Genomic DNA, 21042 nt, shown 5'->3' on the forward strand with positions numbered 1-21042 from the left:
CGCTCTTACGCCCATCACTCACGAACCAAAAGTATAATCTCACTGTTCCACGAGTTGTGGAATTGGTGACATGATAGTATGTGGTGGGTGGATATGAGTACGGCGCAAGCGAATCTGGGGCTGGGGGGTAGAGGAAAGCAGTTAGGCATCGAACATACCTTGCACGTCTTGTTATCTTGACCTCCCGACTTTCCTACTATTGCGAATGCGACGCGACAAAGATATGTCCACAACGCGCAGAAAAGGTTGATTGCAGCTCCCTTTTGACGGCTGTCGAAACAGAAGATCTAGTCGAGCATCAAATATGACAATTTGGTCTGATGGTCGATGCGAATCTCCTTGTATTATTGATGGTTGCGATGGACGGAAGTCTGCTGACTTGGGATCACGAGCTGATCACCTGCTCGAAAAGGTAGAAGCGAATTGGTGGACGAGGCTTGTGCAAACCAGGATGGAAGAGAATATCAGTATGATGAAGGATGCAGTGATGAGACACAGAGAACACCCTCTTGTTGAACGCAAGGTCAATATCTGGTCTACAATCGTCGGTTTTTTGGTCGATATCAGAAAGGAAAAGAGGAGGGGAACACGTGAAGTGGTCAGGTGTTGAGTTTTGACTGTGGTGTGGCCGAAAACACGCTTGCCTGATGTGGAAGCCACCTCTTGGTCATCAGGCATGGTGATTCGTTCGGTTAAATGAGGGTGTGATTAGCGGACCGGGGAAATCTTATTCCTGCCTCCGAGCTACTACGATTCTCGAAAGGCTGGGAAGAGGGGCAGAGGGAAACACTTCGTCGCTGAGGTACAACACCTTCGTTTGTTGATTCCTATAAGGATCATTGCATTGTTGCAATCTTCTACCATACCTCAAAGTTGCTTTTAATCCTCTCCTACTCCAGGTCGACTTTGGTGGGCAGCAGCCGATGCATCTCTACTCGTTTAGCCGGTCTCTTTCCTGGGTGATTTTCTGAAGTTCGGACAATAGACATGTGAAAGAAGTCCGTATAAGCTAACAGTAGTGTAACTTCTTATAATCAAAGTCTTGTAGCATAGTAATCTTCTTAAGAGACGGTTAGTTTTTCCCCATAGCCTCACGACTATTCCCTCTACTGCAGTCTCAGTGAGCTACTACACCTGGTCCAAGAAACCAGTATTATCTACTTGGACGACAATCTGCAGCGACACCACAGAACTTAAGCCAGAATGGTGCGGTATTCTGTGGCTTCTTTTTCTAAACTTCTGTAAATATCGTACAATTCAGAATAATCTTTATTGCCAAACGATTAAGGTTTCGACTCAGTTCACCTTGTACACCATAATAGGAGTAACTCTAACCAACCTTAATATGCCAACTGAAATTTTGGTTAAGCATAGGTGAGCACATTTAATCTTGTCCATATCGAAATAGGCGAAACGTCTTAATTGCAATTCATATACTACCTATATGACATTTTACCATATGAGTTGAAATAATATCGTGTTCATCCCCGTTGAAAAAGTTGAGCACATGGCGTTTGCAGTCCACCGTACTGACGTCGCGATAACGATTGTAACTTTCGTACCTCAAGCCCGAGCTCGTCCGAGACAGCTTGAAAACGACTTCACCCAAGTACCCAACTTTTTGTAAACATCACTTAACCCGAGCGTTTGAGACGTCGTACTTGGTAATCCACATCTGATTCAGTATACTTGTGAGCCGGATGGGTTAATATTAGTAGTTCAGACTGTGAATATCACCTCTCTTGGAGCTCGACCCTCGTTAGACACCGCATCAGGATATCGCAGACAAACCTCCGCAACATCTATCACGACAGTCGAAATGGCAGATCACAAGCCTTCAAAGCTGAACCCAGAAACACACCTGATTCTTGTATGCTGAGCACCTTCTTGACAGGTCATTTCCTGTGCCAGGAGCTCAACTAATCTCCATTATAGGATCAACCCCTCCTCCGTCTCCCATTCGAGCTTCTCCGCAAGAACTTCAAAGTCGCCCAACGTAGTGTCGAACTCCACAGTAGCGCTGTCAAAACCTCATTTCGCGAGTTAGCCAATTCCTCATTAGACGCCAACTCCTCTCCAGATGAAGTCCTGAAGAATGTTGATTCAATGCTGGCTCGCATGAGAGGGTTGAAACGTAAACTCACAGAATGTCAAGAGGAAGAAGCTAGACTGCAGCAACAATCTGCGAGTCGCATAAAGCACTTGGCCGAACTATATGGTATGCAGAGTTATGAAGATGTCAAATACGAGCAATGGAGTCGAACGAGACTGGACCGTTTACTGGTCGATTATATGTTGAGAAACGGGTACAAGGAGAGTGCATCTGTGCTGTCGAAGGAGAGAGGTATAGAGGAACTAGTGGATGTTGAGACATTCCTCAAGATGAGCAAAATCAGGGAAAGCTTGAGGTGTGGGAGGGTCAATGAAGCTTTGAGTTGGTGTTCTGAAAACAAGAAGGATTTGAGAAAGATGGAGGTAAGCTCGAATCAACCCAGCATATATACAAGTGCTAACTAGTGCAACAGAGTAACTTCGAATTTATGCTCCGATTCCAACAGTATATCGAATTAGTTAGAACACAAGATCCCGCTAAACTAATTGAGGCAATAACGCATGCCAAAAAGTTCCTCATTCCTTATAAAGAAACCTATCCGAAGGAGGTCTCTCAAGCATGCGGTCTTCTTGCCTTTCCACCGGGCACTCGAGCGGAGATATATACACAGCTATACAGCCCCCAGAGATGGACGACCCTTGCAAACAAGTTTATGGAAACTCATAATTTGCTCCTCTCCCTCCCCTCCGCACCACTCTTACATATCGCCCTCTCAGCCGGTTTATCGGCACTGAAAACTCCTTCGTGTCACTCGTCACATCTTTCCTCCTCCATCTCGCCCACTTCACACTCAAGCATCACAACCTCCATCTGCCCAATTTGTTCTACGGAAGTCAATGACCTAGCTAGGAATGTACCATGGGCACATCACACATCGAGTCATGTGGAAAGTGATTTGGTTCTGTTGCCAAATCGGAGGGTGTACGGGACGGGACGTTTGGAGGAGTATAGTAGGAAAGCTGGGTTGGCGCCGGGTAGGGTCAAAGATTTGAGGACGGGTGATGTGTTTGATGTCGAGGAATTGAAGAAGGTGTATATCTCGTAGGTTGTACGAGATCAAGTCTGTCTGCTTGAAAAATGGAACAGCGATATTCTGCCATGACTCTTTCTCAGCGCGCTGTTCGCGGTGGATACTCTCGTCCTTCTCACTCAGAAACCCTATCATTCCTTTTCTTGCTCCTTTGCCTGTCTGCGTGACCTCAATATAATTTTAATGTAACTACCGGATACAGAAATTCAAAGGTATCTTCCAAATCTAACAAACAAGAGGGTATTTTCGCTGGAAAAAAGCAGTAATCAAATGTCCTCGCTCCAGACGACTTCATGGAAAAGACGTCCACAAACCCTCACATCCCCCAGATCCACAACTCAAACCTCTGAGCCATCACGGCCTCTCGTCTTATTCCTCCCATCTCGCTCCACGTCCACATACCTCTTCCTCCTCGAAAACAAACCACACCACCCCAAGCCTCTACACCTCCAAAACCAACGTAACCAACCCCGAAACCCTAAAATCCAATATCCAATTCAGAAGGAGCGCACTACCCCATTAGCCCTCCCCCTAAGCCAGTGTAAGAGGAACTCACAAACTCACAACACCCGCGATCAAGCAAACACGCTAATTCCTGTGTGAAGAGCTAGATTCGCGAGCGTCTTAGTGTCTTTTTGTGTGATGGGATAGGGAGGAATGCACGGATGATGGGGAGGAAGTGGGGGTTAGTGGATGGCTGGGCTGAAGGGAGGGAGGAGGGGAAGGGGGTGTAGTTGGAGGTTGACATTGTGAGGGTTGTTGTGGTTTTTATGATAGTGAAGCTCTGAGGGATGGAAATTTCATGTGGTTTTAGGGGTCGCGCCGCGGGTAAGGGTTGAAGGTTGGATAAGACTCTGTCTGGCGGTATTGGGTACAAGGGTATTGAGATTGAGAATTAATCTCGTTTTTCGATGTGTGTTCATGAAGTATAGCGATGTACTGTTGTACCTGACGTTGAATTATATAGTAAGGGAATACTTTCATGGTGTGCTAACTATCTTTCAAAGTCCCCGCATCTCCCCCTATTCATTCGCTTATTTTAGTCACGAGCTTGTTGGGAAGGTATCATTTTCTTTCTCATTTATCCTTTCGGGTTCAGACAAGATTGTTTATCATGTACCTCTTTACATAAATTAATATTAATTTAATATAGTTGAAAAGTAATTAGTTTTGACGTAACGTGAAGATTCGCTTACATTATTGTCGAATGGTCACTTCAGTGTTTTGGTCCCCAGCCTTTGTCAAATCAGTTGAACGGGATCGGCTTTGGGTCGATTTATAGATTTATTCACTCATTTTCCAAGTTATAATGTAGGCAACTCGTTAAGTTGTACAACATAAACGAATATGAAAGTGATTTCTGGAGAGTTGTTGACATAAAATATCTCTCGGTTAAGAGAAGCTTATGTAAATCACGAAGTGCAAGAATAGATTGTGTTGTGATCACAGTCTCTTAGAACATGCATAATGCGTTTTCAGATGTATTTGCTCAAGAAAAGTTATGTTTGTCGGAATAAATTGATTCAGGCTCTCCTACTAACTCCTATGATGCTGTCCAGACCTATCTCTATATACACCAATTCAAACGAGTGACTAAAGTTAAAACCCGAAACCCAAAATCAAAACCATATCTCAATGCCCTCTCCTTACTCCAGCCCAATGCTCGCTCCAGCCCCATAACAAATGCATCCCAAACACCGTTCACCTCAAGTTCTTAAATCCCAAAGACACCCTACTCTTGATGTTTCTTACCACTCTTATCCATCTGAGGAAGAAGCGCATCATCCTCAGCATACTCGCGCTCCTCCACCTCCACAAATCTCGCAACGATATACCCATCCTCAGACGGAACATGAACCTCACCCTGGAAGGTAGACCCATCAATCGATCTCTTCCCACCTGTAGCCTTCTTGGCCACAACCTTGCACACATGTTTGACACATTTAACAGCATACTTTCCACCAGCAACTATACCGTCCTTGCCAACCTTGGCCTTAGCACCGACAGCCGCAATTGACTCCTTGAAGCGAGGGCCCTGAGAAGCTGTCACGGCGGCTGCCATGCCTGCACAGCAGTATGCGGTACCGAGGAAGACGTCTTGTCCGAGGACTTGTCCGTTTTTGTTGCAAATGAAGGCGCCGACGGCACAGCCGACTGCACCGATTTTGTAGCTGGGTTATGTTAGTTTTCTGAGTTCTTAAGTGCATGTTGGGTGCTTACAGTGCTTCCATGTCTCTGTCGTTCCATTTGACTGGCTCGTCGACTGGCTTGGCGGCGACGAGTGTGGTGGTCGCAAGAGCGAAGAGCATTGCAACGTTGAGACGCATGATGATAGTTTGAGGTGGGTAGAGAGAAGTGATTTGCTGACTAGAGACTTGGAAGAAAATTGGTAGAACTTGTTGTTTGTGTGTAGATGTTGTAATTGTTGTTGATACTGTTGATGCTGATGATTCTATTCAAATGAGTCTGCTCAGCGCCATCTTATATGTTGGTAACTTGTTACTTCTCGTACATTTTGTTCATCAAGAGGACCGTTACGTTCTCAATCCATATCCATTGTGACTTCCTCTCCGCCTCAAAGAGGCTCATGATGAACTCGGATTTTGGATCATAATCCTAATGCTCTACCAAAATAAGTCCCATGGCAAGTGAGTTCCTTCAGTAGAGCGGATCCAGAGAGTCAGAGGCACAAAAGCTCCTATGACAGCTATCAGAAGTCCCAGAGCATGTGCCCATGTACCTATTGAGCAGCATATTCCTGACGACAAATTGTAAAAATACTTTTCTTACAAGGAATATTTCATAATGGTATCCATTCCACATAGAATAGAGCGTCTGGAATCATCATCTTTGCTTGGGCTCGTGGTAAGAGTGAAATGGATGAGGTCCTGGTGGCTAGGTACATGAACAAACTCACGGGTTGACGGACCGTCCACGAGAATATCTGTGAAAGCTAAGCACGCGGTTTTGACTCCAGCCTCTTTACACGGAACAGCCTTCATACTGTAGGGTACCTCACCTCTTCAAGAGTCATCCCTGCATAGAAGCATACAGCCAATACATTTGTGTTATATTGCTTATTCCAAAAATGCCTACAACCATATTCCCCCAAAGAGTAGTCTGGGCAGATAGCCTTCCTTCCCTCAGAATCCAGATGTAGTAGGTAGTAAATTTGTAAGACGTAGATATTAAAATTTACCGAGAGACGAGGACCAACTGATAGTAAAAGACGCTGATTAAGCATCAATAATCGCCCAGACCTGTGGTGAGCATTGTATTACTGTATTTCCTAGAATCCTTGTTATGTCATCTCTCCTATAGCACCTACTCGATTGTATGATTATCATGGAATTACATGAAATCAGCGGTAAATTCTCGCACAGATTAGCCAGATTGTATCATAAAGTTAACCTACAGAGTGGTTTTCAGCGATGATCTTTCAGGATCCGCCGCGTGTGAGACACCGCAGCAGTGTAAAGGCGTCAGGGGGATGGTCCTTAGAAATTCTCTAGCAGTCCCCGAGAGCACGAGAGTTTCAGCAGAGAGACAATCCTCTGATTATGCTCTCTTGAGTTTGTACAAGATATACGCACTTCAACCCAATCACGGCCTAGTGTAAAACAACGTGGAAATTAAGCGAGGTATGCTGTAAGCACAAAAGGGGCGGCGAGCCAAGAGGTCAGCAAGCGATAACCTTTATCGATTATCTCGTAGGATTTCTGAAGCTGTTGGTAGGATTCTTGAAGTTGCTGGTCTAACCAATGGAAAGTGTTGTAACACAACGTGCAAATTAAGCGAATGTTGGTATTATGAAAGCAACATTCGAAAAGGGCCGGGTATGACCCAACAGGATTATAAGCGGCTATCTCCCAGATGGAAGGTTTGCACATGTGTTTGAATTCAATGGTGGGTAGTTCGACAACGCAATCGAAGGTTTGCCGCTGAAACGTTGTTCCTCCAACTTCCTCGAGGCAAGGCACTTCGAGCTCCCACAGCCTCCTTCTATGGCTGAGTCAATAGTTGAGTGAGGTAGCTTCTCACCGAGAAGAATTAAAGAAGATCACCTAGATATCTTGTGTTTTTCGTAACTGGATCTATTGCTATAAAACACTTAGAAATGCATACATTTTCAACACATCATCAAGCACTCAATCCATTTGCACGAATCAACTCAAAAATATATTTTTCAAGACCTACTCAATACCAACATCACAACTCAACATGTCACACAACCCATCAGAACTACCACCTTACTCAGAAAAGCACGATTCTGAAGAAAAGTCCACACCTACTAGTATTCAAACTACAACCAACCGAATCGCAGGCACAATAAACACGTGCTCAGTTAAGGATGGCCAGGTAGACTATTTCACGGTCGTCCGTGATTCTCCAACGAGCTATCACGTTTCTCTAACAATCGATCCCACCCCCATATACCGCATCGAGCTCGTGTCAGATTCCACCAAGCTAGGCGACATCCAAGTGTTCCCAGCTAATGACCCCAATCTTCCCGCCATCGCAGCCGCGCGACTATCCACCAATCCTAAGAAGAGTAAGACCGAACCAGCAGCTACAACATGTGTCTCCTCACCTCACGATCCTAACTCGACCTGGTGGCCGTTAACCCGCAGTAGCACTGTCTTACTCACCGGCATCGTTTCACCAATTCCGATCATCACGGTTCCGGGTAGAGCAGCTATAACACATAATTTCTCGTGGGAGATCTCTTCAGAACCGATATATCGACTGTGGTGGTGTGGACAACTTCCTTTTGTGCCGAAATCGGGCTTCGTACATGTTCCAAGGGGGCCGGAGTACCAATTCGCGGCGATGACGCGGAAAAGTGCTGCGGGTGGAGAGAATATTTTAGAGATTAGGAGAGGTGGGGGGTTGGATTTTGAGTTGACTGTTTTGTTGCACTTTTTTGTGCTTGTTCATATGGAGAAGGGTCAGTTACTCTAGGTAAAAAGCAACGAGATATGTGGATGGACAAAGAGGATGCTAGTTCTGTTGCATAAATAGAATATAAAGAACAAGAGTCCAACTTATTTGTGATATCAAAAGACATGTGTCAACTTGTAGACCATTTACATCGTATTGGTGGTGTCTGTGGAATATTGCGAGCTCTCTACGAAGAGAAAGAATCAGCGGTTTGAGAGGTCCCAAGCATACGTGTTCAAAAAGGAGTGGAGGATGTGATGACGAAGAGTGGGCAGAGGTCGTAGTCTCACACTAAAGGAACGCAAGGACCGCATTGTCATGATTACACTGCGATAAGTGAAGAGCAAACTCATTATGCTTATCCCTTCATAAATATCTACTGCCCGAAAACATCTACGCTTCTTCAATGTATAACCACAACGAAACATTGTCATAGACTTTACTTCAAGCCTCTGCTACATGAACTTCAACATGAACTTCGAATGTCCATCAAACCGAGTCCTCACCAGTCAAAGTACATGAATGGAAGAATATAATATTCTCTTGTACTTTAGAAAGAAACACTAGCCTCCAAACGTATATTTCGACCAGGAAGTGCTTCATGAAGATACTATGTGTTGTGTGGAAGTTACGATGATTTTCATGAAACCAACCAAACCAAACTAATGAACACTTGTTTCCCACATTCTTCTCAGAGACCTCACATGTTCCACTCTTATCACCAAACTCTCAGTTCCATGTAACAAATGCTTGTCCAGACCATGACCACTGTCGCAGTAGACAAAGTAAATAGTAGTGAAACGTGAGTTTCTCACGTTTAAGTTGACGAAACACTATGTTTTCCGTATAGTAAGAGATGATGATCAGAATCCCCTGCTCACTTGCTCAATAAAATGAGTAAAGGTTCTAACACCTCCTTTGTTTCTCGCGAGCCCATCTCTCCCTCTCGGCACCCTCCCCACCAATAATCCCAGGAAGAAAAAGTTCAGAGGGACAAAACATACAACAGAAGGTATTCGCTGGTGGTCACCCACCCAACTACTAATCTGCCGATTTGTGGCTTGAAGATGGCAGAGCGGACGGGATGCCTTATTTTCCACAATCTATGGTCGTATGTGAAAGCATTATTCATTTTTTTAATCTATATTCTCCTTTCTATTGTGCCCCCCACCATTCAAGCGTAATCACAAGTAAGAAGCCTCGATTGCGAAACCGACGGTGAGCTAGATTCAAAAGTCAGTGTTGTGAACAAAGAGAGATTGTCAGGGTAAGAGCTTACCTTGGTATGTCTTAAAACCGCCGACCAATTCACACTAGCGAGAGTATCACTCGCACTATGAATTTTCGGGTTACTAGTCGCAAAGATCTCCTCATGAACAAAGGCTGCTGGGAATCCATTTGAAGTTGCACTTGCGTGATCAGAGCATCCGTAGCCGCATGTGCTGGTCAATGGAGTGATACCCGTGTATTGGGTGACGATGAGACGGAGATAAGTGGTAAGCGCGGCATTGGTGTAATCAGTGTAGACCACTGGTTTTCCGGCGGGGGAGTAACCTGTCATGTCCTGGTTGAGCATGGCGAGGACGGTTTTGGCTGTGCTTTTGTAGTTGGCGAAGATACCTGCGGAACCGAGGAGACCGCCTTCTTCTCCGGCGTACCACTGGGGATGGTTAGTTTTGTTCAAGGGCTGGAGATGAGGTGCTTACGTGGAACTCGAGAGTGTTCTTTGGTGCGAATTTAGAGGAGGCTAGGATTCGGAAGGTTTCTAAGATGGTGACGCTTCCGGTTCCGTTGTCGTCTGCGCCTGGAGATCGTCCTGTTGAAGTGCTTCCAACGGAATCTTGATGAGCACCAATGATCACTTTGTTCATTAGCGAAGTCACCTCATCTTAACTAGATTCCTCTGCTTACCGAGGTTGGTAGAGGTACCAGGAATTCTGGCAATAATAGAAGGTTGGTTGAACGAGTGTGTGAATTTGGTCACTTTGATGGCTGGATTGGCAGCAGCAATAGTGGTGATCGTGTTGAAAAGGTAAGTGGATGATTGAGTACCAGTTGCACTTCTGTAGTATCTGGTATAGAACCTGTGCCTTGTTAAAAACATGCTGATCAAGTGCAAGAATCTGCTTACTCAGTCAAAGTTGTTAACCATCCTTGTTGGTTGGTCTGATTGATTTTGGCAATCGCTGTATTGGCTTCTGCGGTGTGAGAAAGACTGGTAGGGTAAACAACAGCGGCAGCGGCCGCTGTCAATCTGACTTCACTCTCGCCGTTAAGATTTGCTAGCACTTCAGGATCCTATAATCTCATTAGCGGACATTAATTCTCTACTGCAGGTGGATTCTTACCTTGATGTCGGTTATATCAATGAAGTTGATGTTTTTGGCAACATATTTGGTAATCTTGTCCTCCTCACTAATCCAAGTAGCCTCAGACTCAGAGGTTTTAATCAATCGAAGATTCACATCTTTGGTTAGACTCTCTGCTGCTGGAGCCGCCGATACCAACAAGCTAGAGGTAGCTACGAGAGCTCCGAGAGAAAGTTTGAGATGCATTATGATAAGTTATTAAAAACTGCTGAAACACTTAAAGATAGAATTTGCAGTGATTGTATCGAGAAGAGATACTTGAACCTTAATGTACTCCCCCATCAGCTTTCAACATGCTCCTTCCTTTATTCTACCTACACCTCCCTACCCGCCAAGAGCCTCACACCTTCCCACAGCATAACTCAATAGCAGCCCTACGCTCAACTTCCCAAACAAGCCTCATTCCGACCCAGCCAAGCCGGAAAAAGACACGGCAAATCCGCTTCAAAAACCAACCAGGAACGCTCTTCACAAACCTTATTTTCCATCAACTCTTAGCATTCTACAACAAGAAGCTCGGAAAGCGCGAGCGATCATTATTGGGCGGATTCGCTTATACGACTGATCGACCATCCTTCCTTACCAAGATCGTGCGTCCGTCTTGGTATGTCGCCATCGATTGGGTTGTAGCATTTGAGGTGCACGTAAATGTGTTTGATGCGTCGGCTATGCCTTACTGGTGGCGGTAGTTGTTGTAGCTGCCGATTGGAGATGCCAATGCTTCTGGGGCAAGATCTTGGTCGAATGGGGAAGGTGGCGGTGCGGGAGATAGACGAGGGTGATTTGCATGATAGATGACAACGAGTAATTGCCGTCAAATTATTGCTTGATTTCTTGTTTCTTTCCTGGATGGGTATGGTGCGGTGATGTATGGAGATCTTAATTTGGTGGTTGTGGAAGTATTGGTATGGGGTTGAGTTGAGCTTTCCGTGTTCAGCGGAGGTCAAATGACACGAAACATCGTAAAGATTGATGTTGAGACTTTTACTACTTCGGGCAATAACTGTGTCCTGCTCTGAAATGGACGAGGCCTTTCGCGGGATGTATTTGCATCTTACACTTTCCCTATTGTGTGCTGTTTTTTCCGTCGCACGATGATTGCCCAAAAGTCTCTAGCTCTGTTTTCTCCTTTGTGAACACCTATCAAGCTTGAGTCAACGGCAGCGCGTTGAATGTGGAAAGTATTCTGAGAATTTTCAATTATTACGTTAGGCTTTCGCGTACCTTTCGATGCTAACAAATGCAACCTTCAGTCAACCGTAGACCACGAAGACTAGGAATGTTTTGAACTCCATAACGCCATCCCTGAGGTTGTGCGAATAAAATGCTTCAGAATTCCCAAATCTCTCACCAGAAACTTATATCCTATACCATGACTCTTGTTCTGGTTTCAGTTCTATGCGTGTATCCTTTGTCTTTCAGGTGCCCAAAATCGAAGTTAGGGTTACTTTTTGGCATTTTGTAGAAAAGGGGGACTTCAATGTCATGGTCGAGGCCAGTGATCTCAGGTTTCTGAACGACACTTCCCTTGACTCTATCAAATCCCATCTTTTCGTAGAGTCGCACAGCAGCAAGCGTTGATTCGAGGTAGATTGGAACCTTCAATTTCTCTGCGACGTCGATACCCCACTGCATGAGTAAAGCACCAATACCCCGTTTTTGATGTTTAGGGTCGACAGCTAATACTTGACAGTCTAGATGCACTTGTTAGTATTTGTTGCATATATCTTTTGGTGATACATACAAACATGTGGTCGCCCTTCCAACAGCTCTTCTTTCTTTTTCCATAACGGAACTAAAAGCTTCTCGCATCTTTTTCTCTCCTGGCCTTCCAACCACTCGCACCCAGAGGGACTTTTGTATTCATCATACTGTCTTTCTTTGAAATACACCCCGTACACCGCCATTCCTACAATCTCGTTCGTGTCGGTGTCCACACATTTTAACGTGTGCTCAAGTGGCGTAGACTTCAAGTACTCTAGTTGATGAGTAGCGTGTCCAGCACGAAACTCTTCTGTGATTTTTCCGTCTATGAAGGCCATTGGGAATAAAATCTCAAGCATAACATTTCCTTCAAAAGCGGAAAAGTATACATCGTATACGGAGCGGATGTCGGAAGGTGTAATTGGTAAAACTATCAAAGGCATGGCTGATATGACGGAGATGTATCTTTGATTGGGTAGTAGAGATTCGGGGTGGCAGCCGGGTTTGATGTTATAGAAAGAAACGACGGAATCGAAAGTATATCAGGAGAAAGCGGTTGTGGTACAAGTAATATGGGTAAAGCTTGCTGCAAGTGATCTACGTCAAAGCCAAGCACATAGCTGGAAGATCGACTTCTTATCAGATCGCAAATAATGGGGTAAGACATGATAGAAAACTCCAAAATTCAGATACATGGTTCACTCGGCTCTCGATCTGCAAGAGATACTTGCAACGTGAGCAAGCTCTTTCCTTCGTGACATAAGTCATGAGTACGTGTTGACAGAGATAAAACAAAAGACGTACAGTACTATCCTGATCAACACTTTGAGCCCTGCAGTGCAAATGAAAGATTGGATTCAACATAACAGATGAGCCATTCAAAAGGATCCATAATGCAGACGTGGCATATGATACTTTATGCTCCATTCCTGAGATCTACATCTCACTTACATCATCGCTCCTCCACTTTGCTAGCATTACGAGGATCTCCCGAACGAGGAGTGTCAAGTACCGAATTACGCGCCTCTCACTGGATCTGAAAGGCCGCGGTGTGGATTTCGTTGGAGAAAAGAAGGGCGATTATTGCTTTGAAAGTGTGCGTACCTGACTGACAAGTTGCAGCCATCCGACGGCTAACGAAAGGAGGGAATCGAAGGACATCACCTGACATGATGAGCTGATGTATTTGACTCCCACTTGACTCCGGCGAATATTGCGACATCGCTGCGATGCGGGTTTTGAAGTTGTCAACCCGTCACCATGCAGATTGTAGTGTGAAAGAGGATCCATGCCATGCCCGCCCAATTTCCCGGAGGGGGGGGTGCGAGATTTGGGCGGATCGCTTAGGTCTTGGCATCACATAATCTAATCAGATGGTCTAATCAGATCGATCAGATAAGATAAAAATTTTCATCTGCTAACCGAAGCGACCTCATCCGTCTCGACATCCGCATGTCAACAACGCTCCCAAGACGGGACCTTCACTCATGTGGACGTGACCCCTTTTACCGTTTCAACCGAGTTGCACATTATTTCTTCCTCCTATTGCTATGGAGAAATTAACCACTGACCAGCCTCCGGGTCCCTTCGTCAAAAATTCAGAATGTCGTCTTGAAAGGCTCGATATCAGACCACGGGCTCTGCCGGACACCAAACCACAAGTCTGGTGATGAAAAGACCTCAAATACATTATTATCCGTCGGTAGAAATCAGCTACTCGATACTCTCCTCGGAGCTGGCCTCGACCTCAAAATGATCGACTACTAACACCTCCGACCTCGGGATCTCCTTCTGAGCTAATTCTTGAATCGTTCAACGCCAGAGCTCAAGTGGCTACCAACCATGCCGGGCCAACTTCCTCATGTTTACTCTGCCATCCCAGCTTCACGCCATCACAGCTTGAAGGGGTCACTACCCCCGCCATCCCTCTGGCGGTTCCACTCCTCGGATCTGATAAGATTTTGAGTTGACCCCTCCGTCGCGGCGTCGTGCCATTGTTATGCGGCCATTATCGACACTCGTAACGTTTAAACTATCAGGAATACAGCCTACACAACAGTACTGTGGGCTATACATTGTGTTGTAATCTGAGGTCGTGAATGAAGCGGAATAGCAAAGCCTGTCAATGTTCAATGCAACATTCGACATCTGAAGCCTGCCTACAACAAGAAACGTTCTAACCTGTGATACTCGGGGCTCTCACTGCAATTGCATATGCAAGATCACCGGGAGACTAGCTATGTTGGGTAAGTTTCCAAGGACAAGGTAAAGGTCGATGCAATGCAACCTTTCCCTAGACAACAATATTGGCAGTGTTACGATGCCCGCTCCCTGCTCCACTGGGTAGCTACAAAGTAGGTTGCTGCTAAAATGCTTCTCTTTACCCGGGGCTCTGAGTTTTATCTTGATATCTATCTTCACATTTGATGGTAACTTCGCAATGCCACCCCCTTCAGCACATTTTGATACGGATCTGGATAACAATGAAAGTGCCGACCTGACACCCGAAATCGTAGCCGTCGACAGACAGAATGGTAAGCTATTTGGTGGGACAGGCGACGAATCTACAGCATGCGAGCTTAATAACACTGCGAATGATACCCAGGATAATGGCGCGGTCCAAAGTTACGAATTAGGCACAACAAATAGCAACGGATTCAATGTCAATGAAGACTCAGATGCTTTCGAGGAGGATGGTATTTCAATTGACATTCCAGAATTGGAATTGAGAGAAAGCCAGGCGCTGCTACTCCTTTCCTGGATACTTCTTGTATATCGTAATACGGAGAAAAACCAGGACAGCCAATACGCTTTCAACAACACCACTGCCACTATCAAAGATGTTATCTTCGACGATGCGGAACCAATATCGAAGTCCCTGCTGGCGGTTCGGCAGTTGCTGGACGAAAGTAGTCTTTCCCCAACAAGCAGTGACTTGAACCTTTCAACAGTAGCAGTAGATGCAGATTACACTTCTCAGGTGTGTTGGCTGTTTTGATATATCTGAAATCTAAGTTTGCCTAACCAGTTTTGTACACAGTTTCAATTAGCAATATCAAGCCAGATTTCCGGCCCGAAGCTCCTTCTGCGGCTGTCCAATACTCTGCTCGAACTTACACCAAATACAGCTACAATTCATATCCATACCTTCCTTGACATTTTCCAAATAGTTCTGTCTGACCAAAATCAATCTGTCAGCCAGGCAATACAAGTTAGCGAGCGAGAGTCGAAACAGCTTTGGGAGTGGAATGCCGTGGTTCCTCCTACAATTGATCGATGCATGCAAGATATCATCAGTGAGCGAGCGCAACAAGACACGACCCGGTCGGCCGTTGTCTCATGGGATGGAGGGTTCAACTATGGGGAGGTTGATGGACTCTCTACGCGACTCGCCTATAGATTAAAAGAATCTGGAATGGGTTTGGGGAGTACAATCCCATTATGTTTCGAGAAATCGAGATGGACTGTTGTCGCGTTACTCGCAGTAATGAAAGTTGGTGCAACTTTCGTGCTTACCGATCCGCACCAGCCAGAAGGCCGACTAAAGATAATCTCCGATGAAGTAGGAGCACGATTAGTTATTACGTCTACCAAACAAGCCGAATTAGCATCGAACTTCGCGCCGAATGCGGACGTACTGGTGGTAGGAAATGATTTGTTACAAGACCAATGCCCACTGCCACCAGACCCACTCGACAAAGTACCAGCATCCGCTGGTTTATACACTATCTTCACCTCTGGGAGCACTGGAAAACCAAAAGGTATTATTCTCACGCATGCCAATTATACCAGTGGAGCTTTGCCAAGAGCAGACGCAGTTGGCTATCGACCGCATTCTAGGGTTCTGGACTTCGCATCTTATGCTTTCGATGTTTCGATTGATTGTATGCTCTGTACTCTTGCACAAGGTGGCTGCATCTGCGTTCCATCCGAGGAGCAGCGCGTTAACGATCTGAGCGGCGCTATTAGAGACATGAACGTTAACATGGCACACATGACACCTTCAGTGGCACGAGTACTTGAGGCTGACGGAAATGTCATGGAATCACTGGAAGTGTTGGGACTTGGTGGAGAGTTAGTGACAGCGGGCGATGCGGCTTCGTTTGGGCAAAAGACGAAGGTTATTATTGCATATGGGCCATCAGAATGTACTGTTGGATGTACGATCAATAATGATGTTACAGTAGAGAAGATTTATACGACCATCGGCAAAGGAGTTGGTGGTCTTACTTGGATCGTTGATCCGGACAATCATGACGTATTGACACATCTTGGAGGGGTTGGCGAACTATTGATTGAAGGACCTATCGTCGGGGTTGGCTATTTGAATGAGCCAGAAAAGACAGCTCAAGTATTCATCGAAGACCCGAAATGGTTGACTGCTGGACATTCAACTACACCAGGGCGACATGGGCGACTGTACAAAACTGGTGACTTGGTTCGATATGACCCAAATGGTTCCGGCCGTATAGTATTTGTAGGAAGGAAGGATAGACAAGTCAAGCTACGGGGACAGCGAGTGGAACTGGGTGAGATTGAGTTCAATTTGCGACAAAGGCTCCCAGCGGGGGTTAGTGTTGCGGTTGAAGTAATAAACCCAAGTGGTGGTGCAGATACCCTGGTTGCATTTCTGTCTGAGCACAGTGAGAAGGGTTCAATTGCTACAACGGATGTTTTGTCCTTCTCCAGTCAACTTCAGCAGGACTTGAGCAAGATGGAGGACGGCCTAAGTTCAGTCTTGCCAGTATACATGATTCCAACAGCATATATCCCGCTCAAGGAGATGCCACTGCTGGTGTCATGCAAAACTGATCGCAAACGATTACAAGAAATAGGCAACTCATTGTCGCAAAAGCAACTTGCAGGATATCGAGTTCAAGCGGCGGTGAAGAAACAGAGCCCGACAACAGATATGGAGATAAGATTGCATGAGTTGTGGACAGAAATGTTTGATAAAGATAGTGAGATCGGCGCGAACGACAGCTTCTTTGCGATAGGGGGGGACTCGCTAAAAGCGATGAAACTTGTTGCCGAAGCCAGAAATAAAGGCGTCTCCCTATCGGTAGCAGATGTTTTCAAGCACCCAACTTTGACAGAGTTAGCACTACTTGCTGGTAAGATCTCGACAGAAGAGAACCTGGAAGTTCCACCATTTTCGCTACTTGAAGCCAGTTGGGAGGTGGAATCTGCCAAATCTGAGGTTGCAAAACTATGCCATCTAGATTCGTCGCTTGTCGAAGACATTTATCCTTGCTCACCACTTCAAGAAGGATTACTTGCTCTGTCAGCTAAAGTCACTGAAGCTTATATTGCTCAGCGAGTTGTCGAGCTGCCAAATATTGAGACTGTAAAACGACTCAAATCAGCTTTCGATAAAGTGGCGACAGACTGTTCAATACTGCGTACGAGAGTAGTCCAAGTTCCCGGCCACGGATTGATGCAAGTCGTCGCTAAAGGAGAGATTCTGTGGAATGAGAGCAGTGACTTGGATGAATACCTAGAGCAAGATCGCAACCTTCCTATGGAGTTGGGAGATTCCCTGGTTCGTTTTGGATACATCGAATCAGATAAGAAAACAGGAAAAGCTCATTTAATTTTGACCATCCACCACGCGCTCTACGACGGATGGTCAATGCCAAGGGTCATTCATCGTGTGAATTTGGCATACGCAGGTTCCGAAATAGGTACACCTACCCCTTTCAGCGCATTTATAAAATACCTAGCTGGAACAGATGGAACAGGCTCAGCAGAATTCTGGAGACAGAGGCTTGACGGAGCGAATGGACTGCAATTCCCTACACTACCTGAACCTGGATATCAACAGAAAGCTGACTCCCTGCTTGAACATTATGTTACGCTTCCAAAGCTATCTACTGGCATTACACTCGCCACTGCCTTCCGTGGAGCGTGGGCGATTATAGCATCTCAATACGTCGCGTCCAACGACGTCGTCTTCGGAGAGACTCTTACAGGAAGAAATGCGCCTATAGCTGGAGTAGAAACGATAGAAGGTCCTATGATTACCACAGTACCAGTACGAATCGTTGTTGATAAAGAGGCGAGCGTCTCGGATTACCTTCAAGGAATCCACGACCAAATTGTCCTCAGAATCCCTCACGAGCATATGGGTCTTCAGCACATCCGTCGGCTCAGTCCGGATGCTCGGGAAGCATGTGAGCTGAGAATGGGATTAGTATTACATCCCAATGCCGAGCCAGAGGAAGAAATGAGACCTAGCGAAAACAGACCAGCCAATGGATTTGTTCCGGCAGGTGATGAAGACGCTGCACGCGAAGCTTTGAAGTTCAATAGTTATGGTCTCATGTTGGTGGTTTCACTGGACGCTGATGGGTTTTTGATCATGGCAAGTTTTGATTCTAAGATGGTGGAGATGTCTGTCATGGAGAGACTTCTTGATCAGCTGGGGAGAACTGTACAACAATTATGCACTGAGCCGAAACGGCTGATTAAAGATCTCAATGTATTGAGCCCGGCGGACATTGATGAGCTTGAGCGTCTCAGTAAAACTGGTTCACAGAGTCTAGGCAACTCTTTGGATCAAGTTGTTGGTGAAGACAAACAGATTACTGCAACACGGATAGTTGATCCTGCAAATTCAGAAACTATACTCCCAGTTGGAGCTATTGGAGAGCTCTTGGTTGACATAAAATCTACGGAATCATCTACTTCATCATCTGAGATGGTCAGCTCACACCCAACCAGTTTATTGGCGAGATATTCCGCAAATGGATCTATCATTCTGATGGGACCGAAAAATGCAGTCAAAGTATCTGGGGTCGTTCCGCAAGAACGGAAGCAATCAATCATTATTGAACTGACAGCAAGACAACAAAGACTCCAAGCTTTATGGGCTCGCGTCCTTAAGGTTGACCCAGCTGAAATAACACTTGATGACAGCTTTTTCGAGCTCGGGGGAGATTCGATCTCAGCCATGAAACTTGTTGCTGAGGCTAGGATGGATGGTTTCAAATTAAACGTTGGTCTAATCTTTCAACATAGACGCTTCATCAATATGGACAAAATACTTGAAGACTCGCTTATCAGCGAACCTGTATCAGATGGACCAAAACCATTCTCAGCTCTGGATATAAATGACGTGGAAGATTTTGTCTCTAACAAGATCCAAAACTCTTTGGCGAACCCGAGTTGGAAAATTCTTGACGTTCTACCTGCTCGACCACTTCAGACTGTCGCTGTGCAAGGAACCGTCAAGATCCCTCGCTTCTCTGCTCGGTACGAACTATTCTATCTTGATGCAGAAATTGACAAGACTCGTCTTTACAAAGCATGTCAGGATCTCTTAGCTCGTAATGAAATTCTGCGAACAGTATTCGTCGAAGATGAAGGTCGATGCTACTCCGTCGTCATCGAAGACATCCAAGTCCCAATAATCGAGTACGAAATCGAAGACGACATCGAAACATTCTCCAAATCGCTCTGCAATCTCGACGTCCAAACCCGAATGCCCTTAGGCTCAGCCTTTGTAAAATTCATGCACGTCCGCGCCATGTCCGGCCACTCCTGTCTCCTCTTCCGCATCTCCCACGCCCAATACGACGAGATTTGTCTGCCAGTAATGCTCCGGCAACTTTCCCAACTCTACGAATCTGCCCCAGTCGAACCATCCACCCCCTTCTCAGCTTACACCTACCACGTCCTCAACAACGCTCTCCCAAAATCCCTGCCATACTGGCAAAACCTCCTCGCCGGCTCTACCCTCTCAATCCTCAAGCCAGACATCCCAATCACAAACACCACCCACTACGCCACCTCCTGCACCTTTGACATCTCGTCCCGCTCAAAAGACACAACCATCGCGTCCCTTCCCACCGCCGCCTGGGCCCTCCTCCTCGCCAACCGCCTCAAAACAAGAGACGTCACATTCGGCGAAGTCGTCAGCGGGCGCTCCATCGATTTCCCGTCTTCCTCCCCAGTCGTCGGGCCATGCTGGCAATACATTCCCTTCCGCGTACTCTTCCAACCATCCTGGACAGCTCTCGACCTCTTATCCTACATCCAAACCCAACACCTAGCGTCCTCCGCCCACGAAGCCGTCGGGTTGTCCGAACTCCTCGAGCACTGCGTGGATTGGCCCGCGACGAGCTGGTTCGACAGCGTGGTGCATCAGGACGTCGAACATGTTGAGAATCTCAGATTCTTAGGCGCGGAGTGTAGGATGGAGACGGTGTATCCGCACATGGAACCGCTTAGGGAGTGGAAGTTTCAGGCGTTTGTGAGGGAGGGGGGTCGCAGGTTGGAGGTGGAGATCGTGACGGTGGAGAGTTGGAGGGGGGTTGCGGAGGAGATTTTGGGGGAGTTGGAGGGGGTTATGGGGATGCTTGTTGAGAGGGCGGGGGAGAGGTTGTTTGGGGAGAAGGGATGAATGTTTTTCCTAGTATTTCCTTTCTCTCTCTGTTTCTTTGGGTTTGACTTATTGCGTTTGGATGTGTTGGTTCGTAAAAGTGGGTTTTGAATTTACATATCTTCTATTTATCCCCAACTCACGTCAATACTGTTTCGCTCACCAATAAGCACTTTCACCAAATCCCAAATCCCAAATCCCAAGCGGCATAAAATGAACGAGATGAAACCCAAAACCAAGAACACGAAAACTCGAACAAGATAGTGTCTAAACCCTCACTTAAGATACCTAGTTTTCCTTGACAATATAACCCTCAACACGTACGAAACCTACAGGTTATGACCAAAACCCCATACTGTCATTTTCCATTCTCTTAGTCCTCGACGGAGGGATGGGCTCATTTCGCCTCTGCCAATCCCAGCCCTCCTCTTTCCCACGGAATCAAAATGTCACCCAACTGCGTTAACATCGGGATACCGACAACCATTTAAATCTAAAAGCG

At 46.0% G+C, this 21042-nt stretch overlaps 6 protein-coding genes across 6 annotated transcripts; 3 read left to right on the forward strand and 3 right to left on the reverse strand.

Moving 5' to 3' along the window:
* Positions 1-1819: 1819 nt before the first annotated feature.
* Positions 1820-3158, forward strand: GLAREA_01850 (uncharacterized protein; the record flags this gene model as incomplete). Its single annotated transcript, XM_008089066.1, has 3 exons — positions 1820-1870; positions 1936-2475; positions 2526-3158. The coding sequence occupies 3 exons, from the start codon at positions 1820-1822 to the stop codon at positions 3156-3158; spliced, it is 1224 nt and encodes a 407-aa protein (XP_008087257.1).
* Positions 3159-4875: 1717 nt separating this feature from the next.
* On the reverse strand, positions 4876-5470 carry GLAREA_01851 (uncharacterized protein; the record flags this gene model as incomplete). Its single annotated transcript, XM_008089067.1, has 2 exons — positions 4876-5314; positions 5364-5470. The coding sequence occupies 2 exons, from the start codon at positions 5468-5470 to the stop codon at positions 4876-4878; spliced, it is 546 nt and encodes a 181-aa protein (XP_008087258.1).
* Positions 5471-7364: 1894 nt separating this feature from the next.
* On the forward strand, positions 7365-8105 carry GLAREA_01852 (uncharacterized protein; the record flags this gene model as incomplete). The annotated part of the gene is made up of 1 exon (XM_008089068.1): positions 7365-8105. One exon carries the CDS (start codon positions 7365-7367, stop codon positions 8103-8105), a length of 741 nt encoding a protein of 246 aa, XP_008087259.1.
* A 1163-nt stretch (positions 8106-9268) lies between these two features.
* On the reverse strand, positions 9269-10639 carry GLAREA_01853 (Zn-dependent exopeptidase; the record flags this gene model as incomplete). The annotated part of the gene is made up of 6 exons (XM_008089069.1): positions 9269-9307; positions 9364-9744; positions 9791-9945; positions 9996-10168; positions 10216-10382; positions 10433-10639. The coding sequence occupies 6 exons, from the start codon at positions 10637-10639 to the stop codon at positions 9269-9271; spliced, it is 1122 nt and encodes a 373-aa protein (XP_008087260.1).
* A 1179-nt stretch (positions 10640-11818) lies between these two features.
* Positions 11819-12600, reverse strand: GLAREA_01854 (Acyl-CoA N-acyltransferases (Nat); the record flags this gene model as incomplete). The annotated part of the gene is made up of 2 exons (XM_008089070.1): positions 11819-12147; positions 12198-12600. 2 exons carry the CDS (start codon positions 12598-12600, stop codon positions 11819-11821), a joined length of 732 nt encoding a protein of 243 aa, XP_008087261.1.
* Positions 12601-14597: 1997 nt separating this feature from the next.
* Positions 14598-20561, forward strand: GLAREA_01855 (Acetyl-CoA synthetase-like protein; the record flags this gene model as incomplete). Its single annotated transcript, XM_008089071.1, has 2 exons — positions 14598-15137; positions 15198-20561. The coding sequence occupies 2 exons, from the start codon at positions 14598-14600 to the stop codon at positions 20559-20561; spliced, it is 5904 nt and encodes a 1967-aa protein (XP_008087262.1).
* Positions 20562-21042: the final 481 nt, after the last annotated feature.

Source organism: Glarea lozoyensis (genome assembly GCF_000409485.1).
Source record: "Glarea lozoyensis ATCC 20868 chromosome Unknown GLAREA7, whole genome shotgun sequence".
In the NCBI taxonomy this organism is placed as follows: Eukaryota; Fungi; Ascomycota; class Leotiomycetes; order Helotiales; family Helotiaceae; genus Glarea; species Glarea lozoyensis.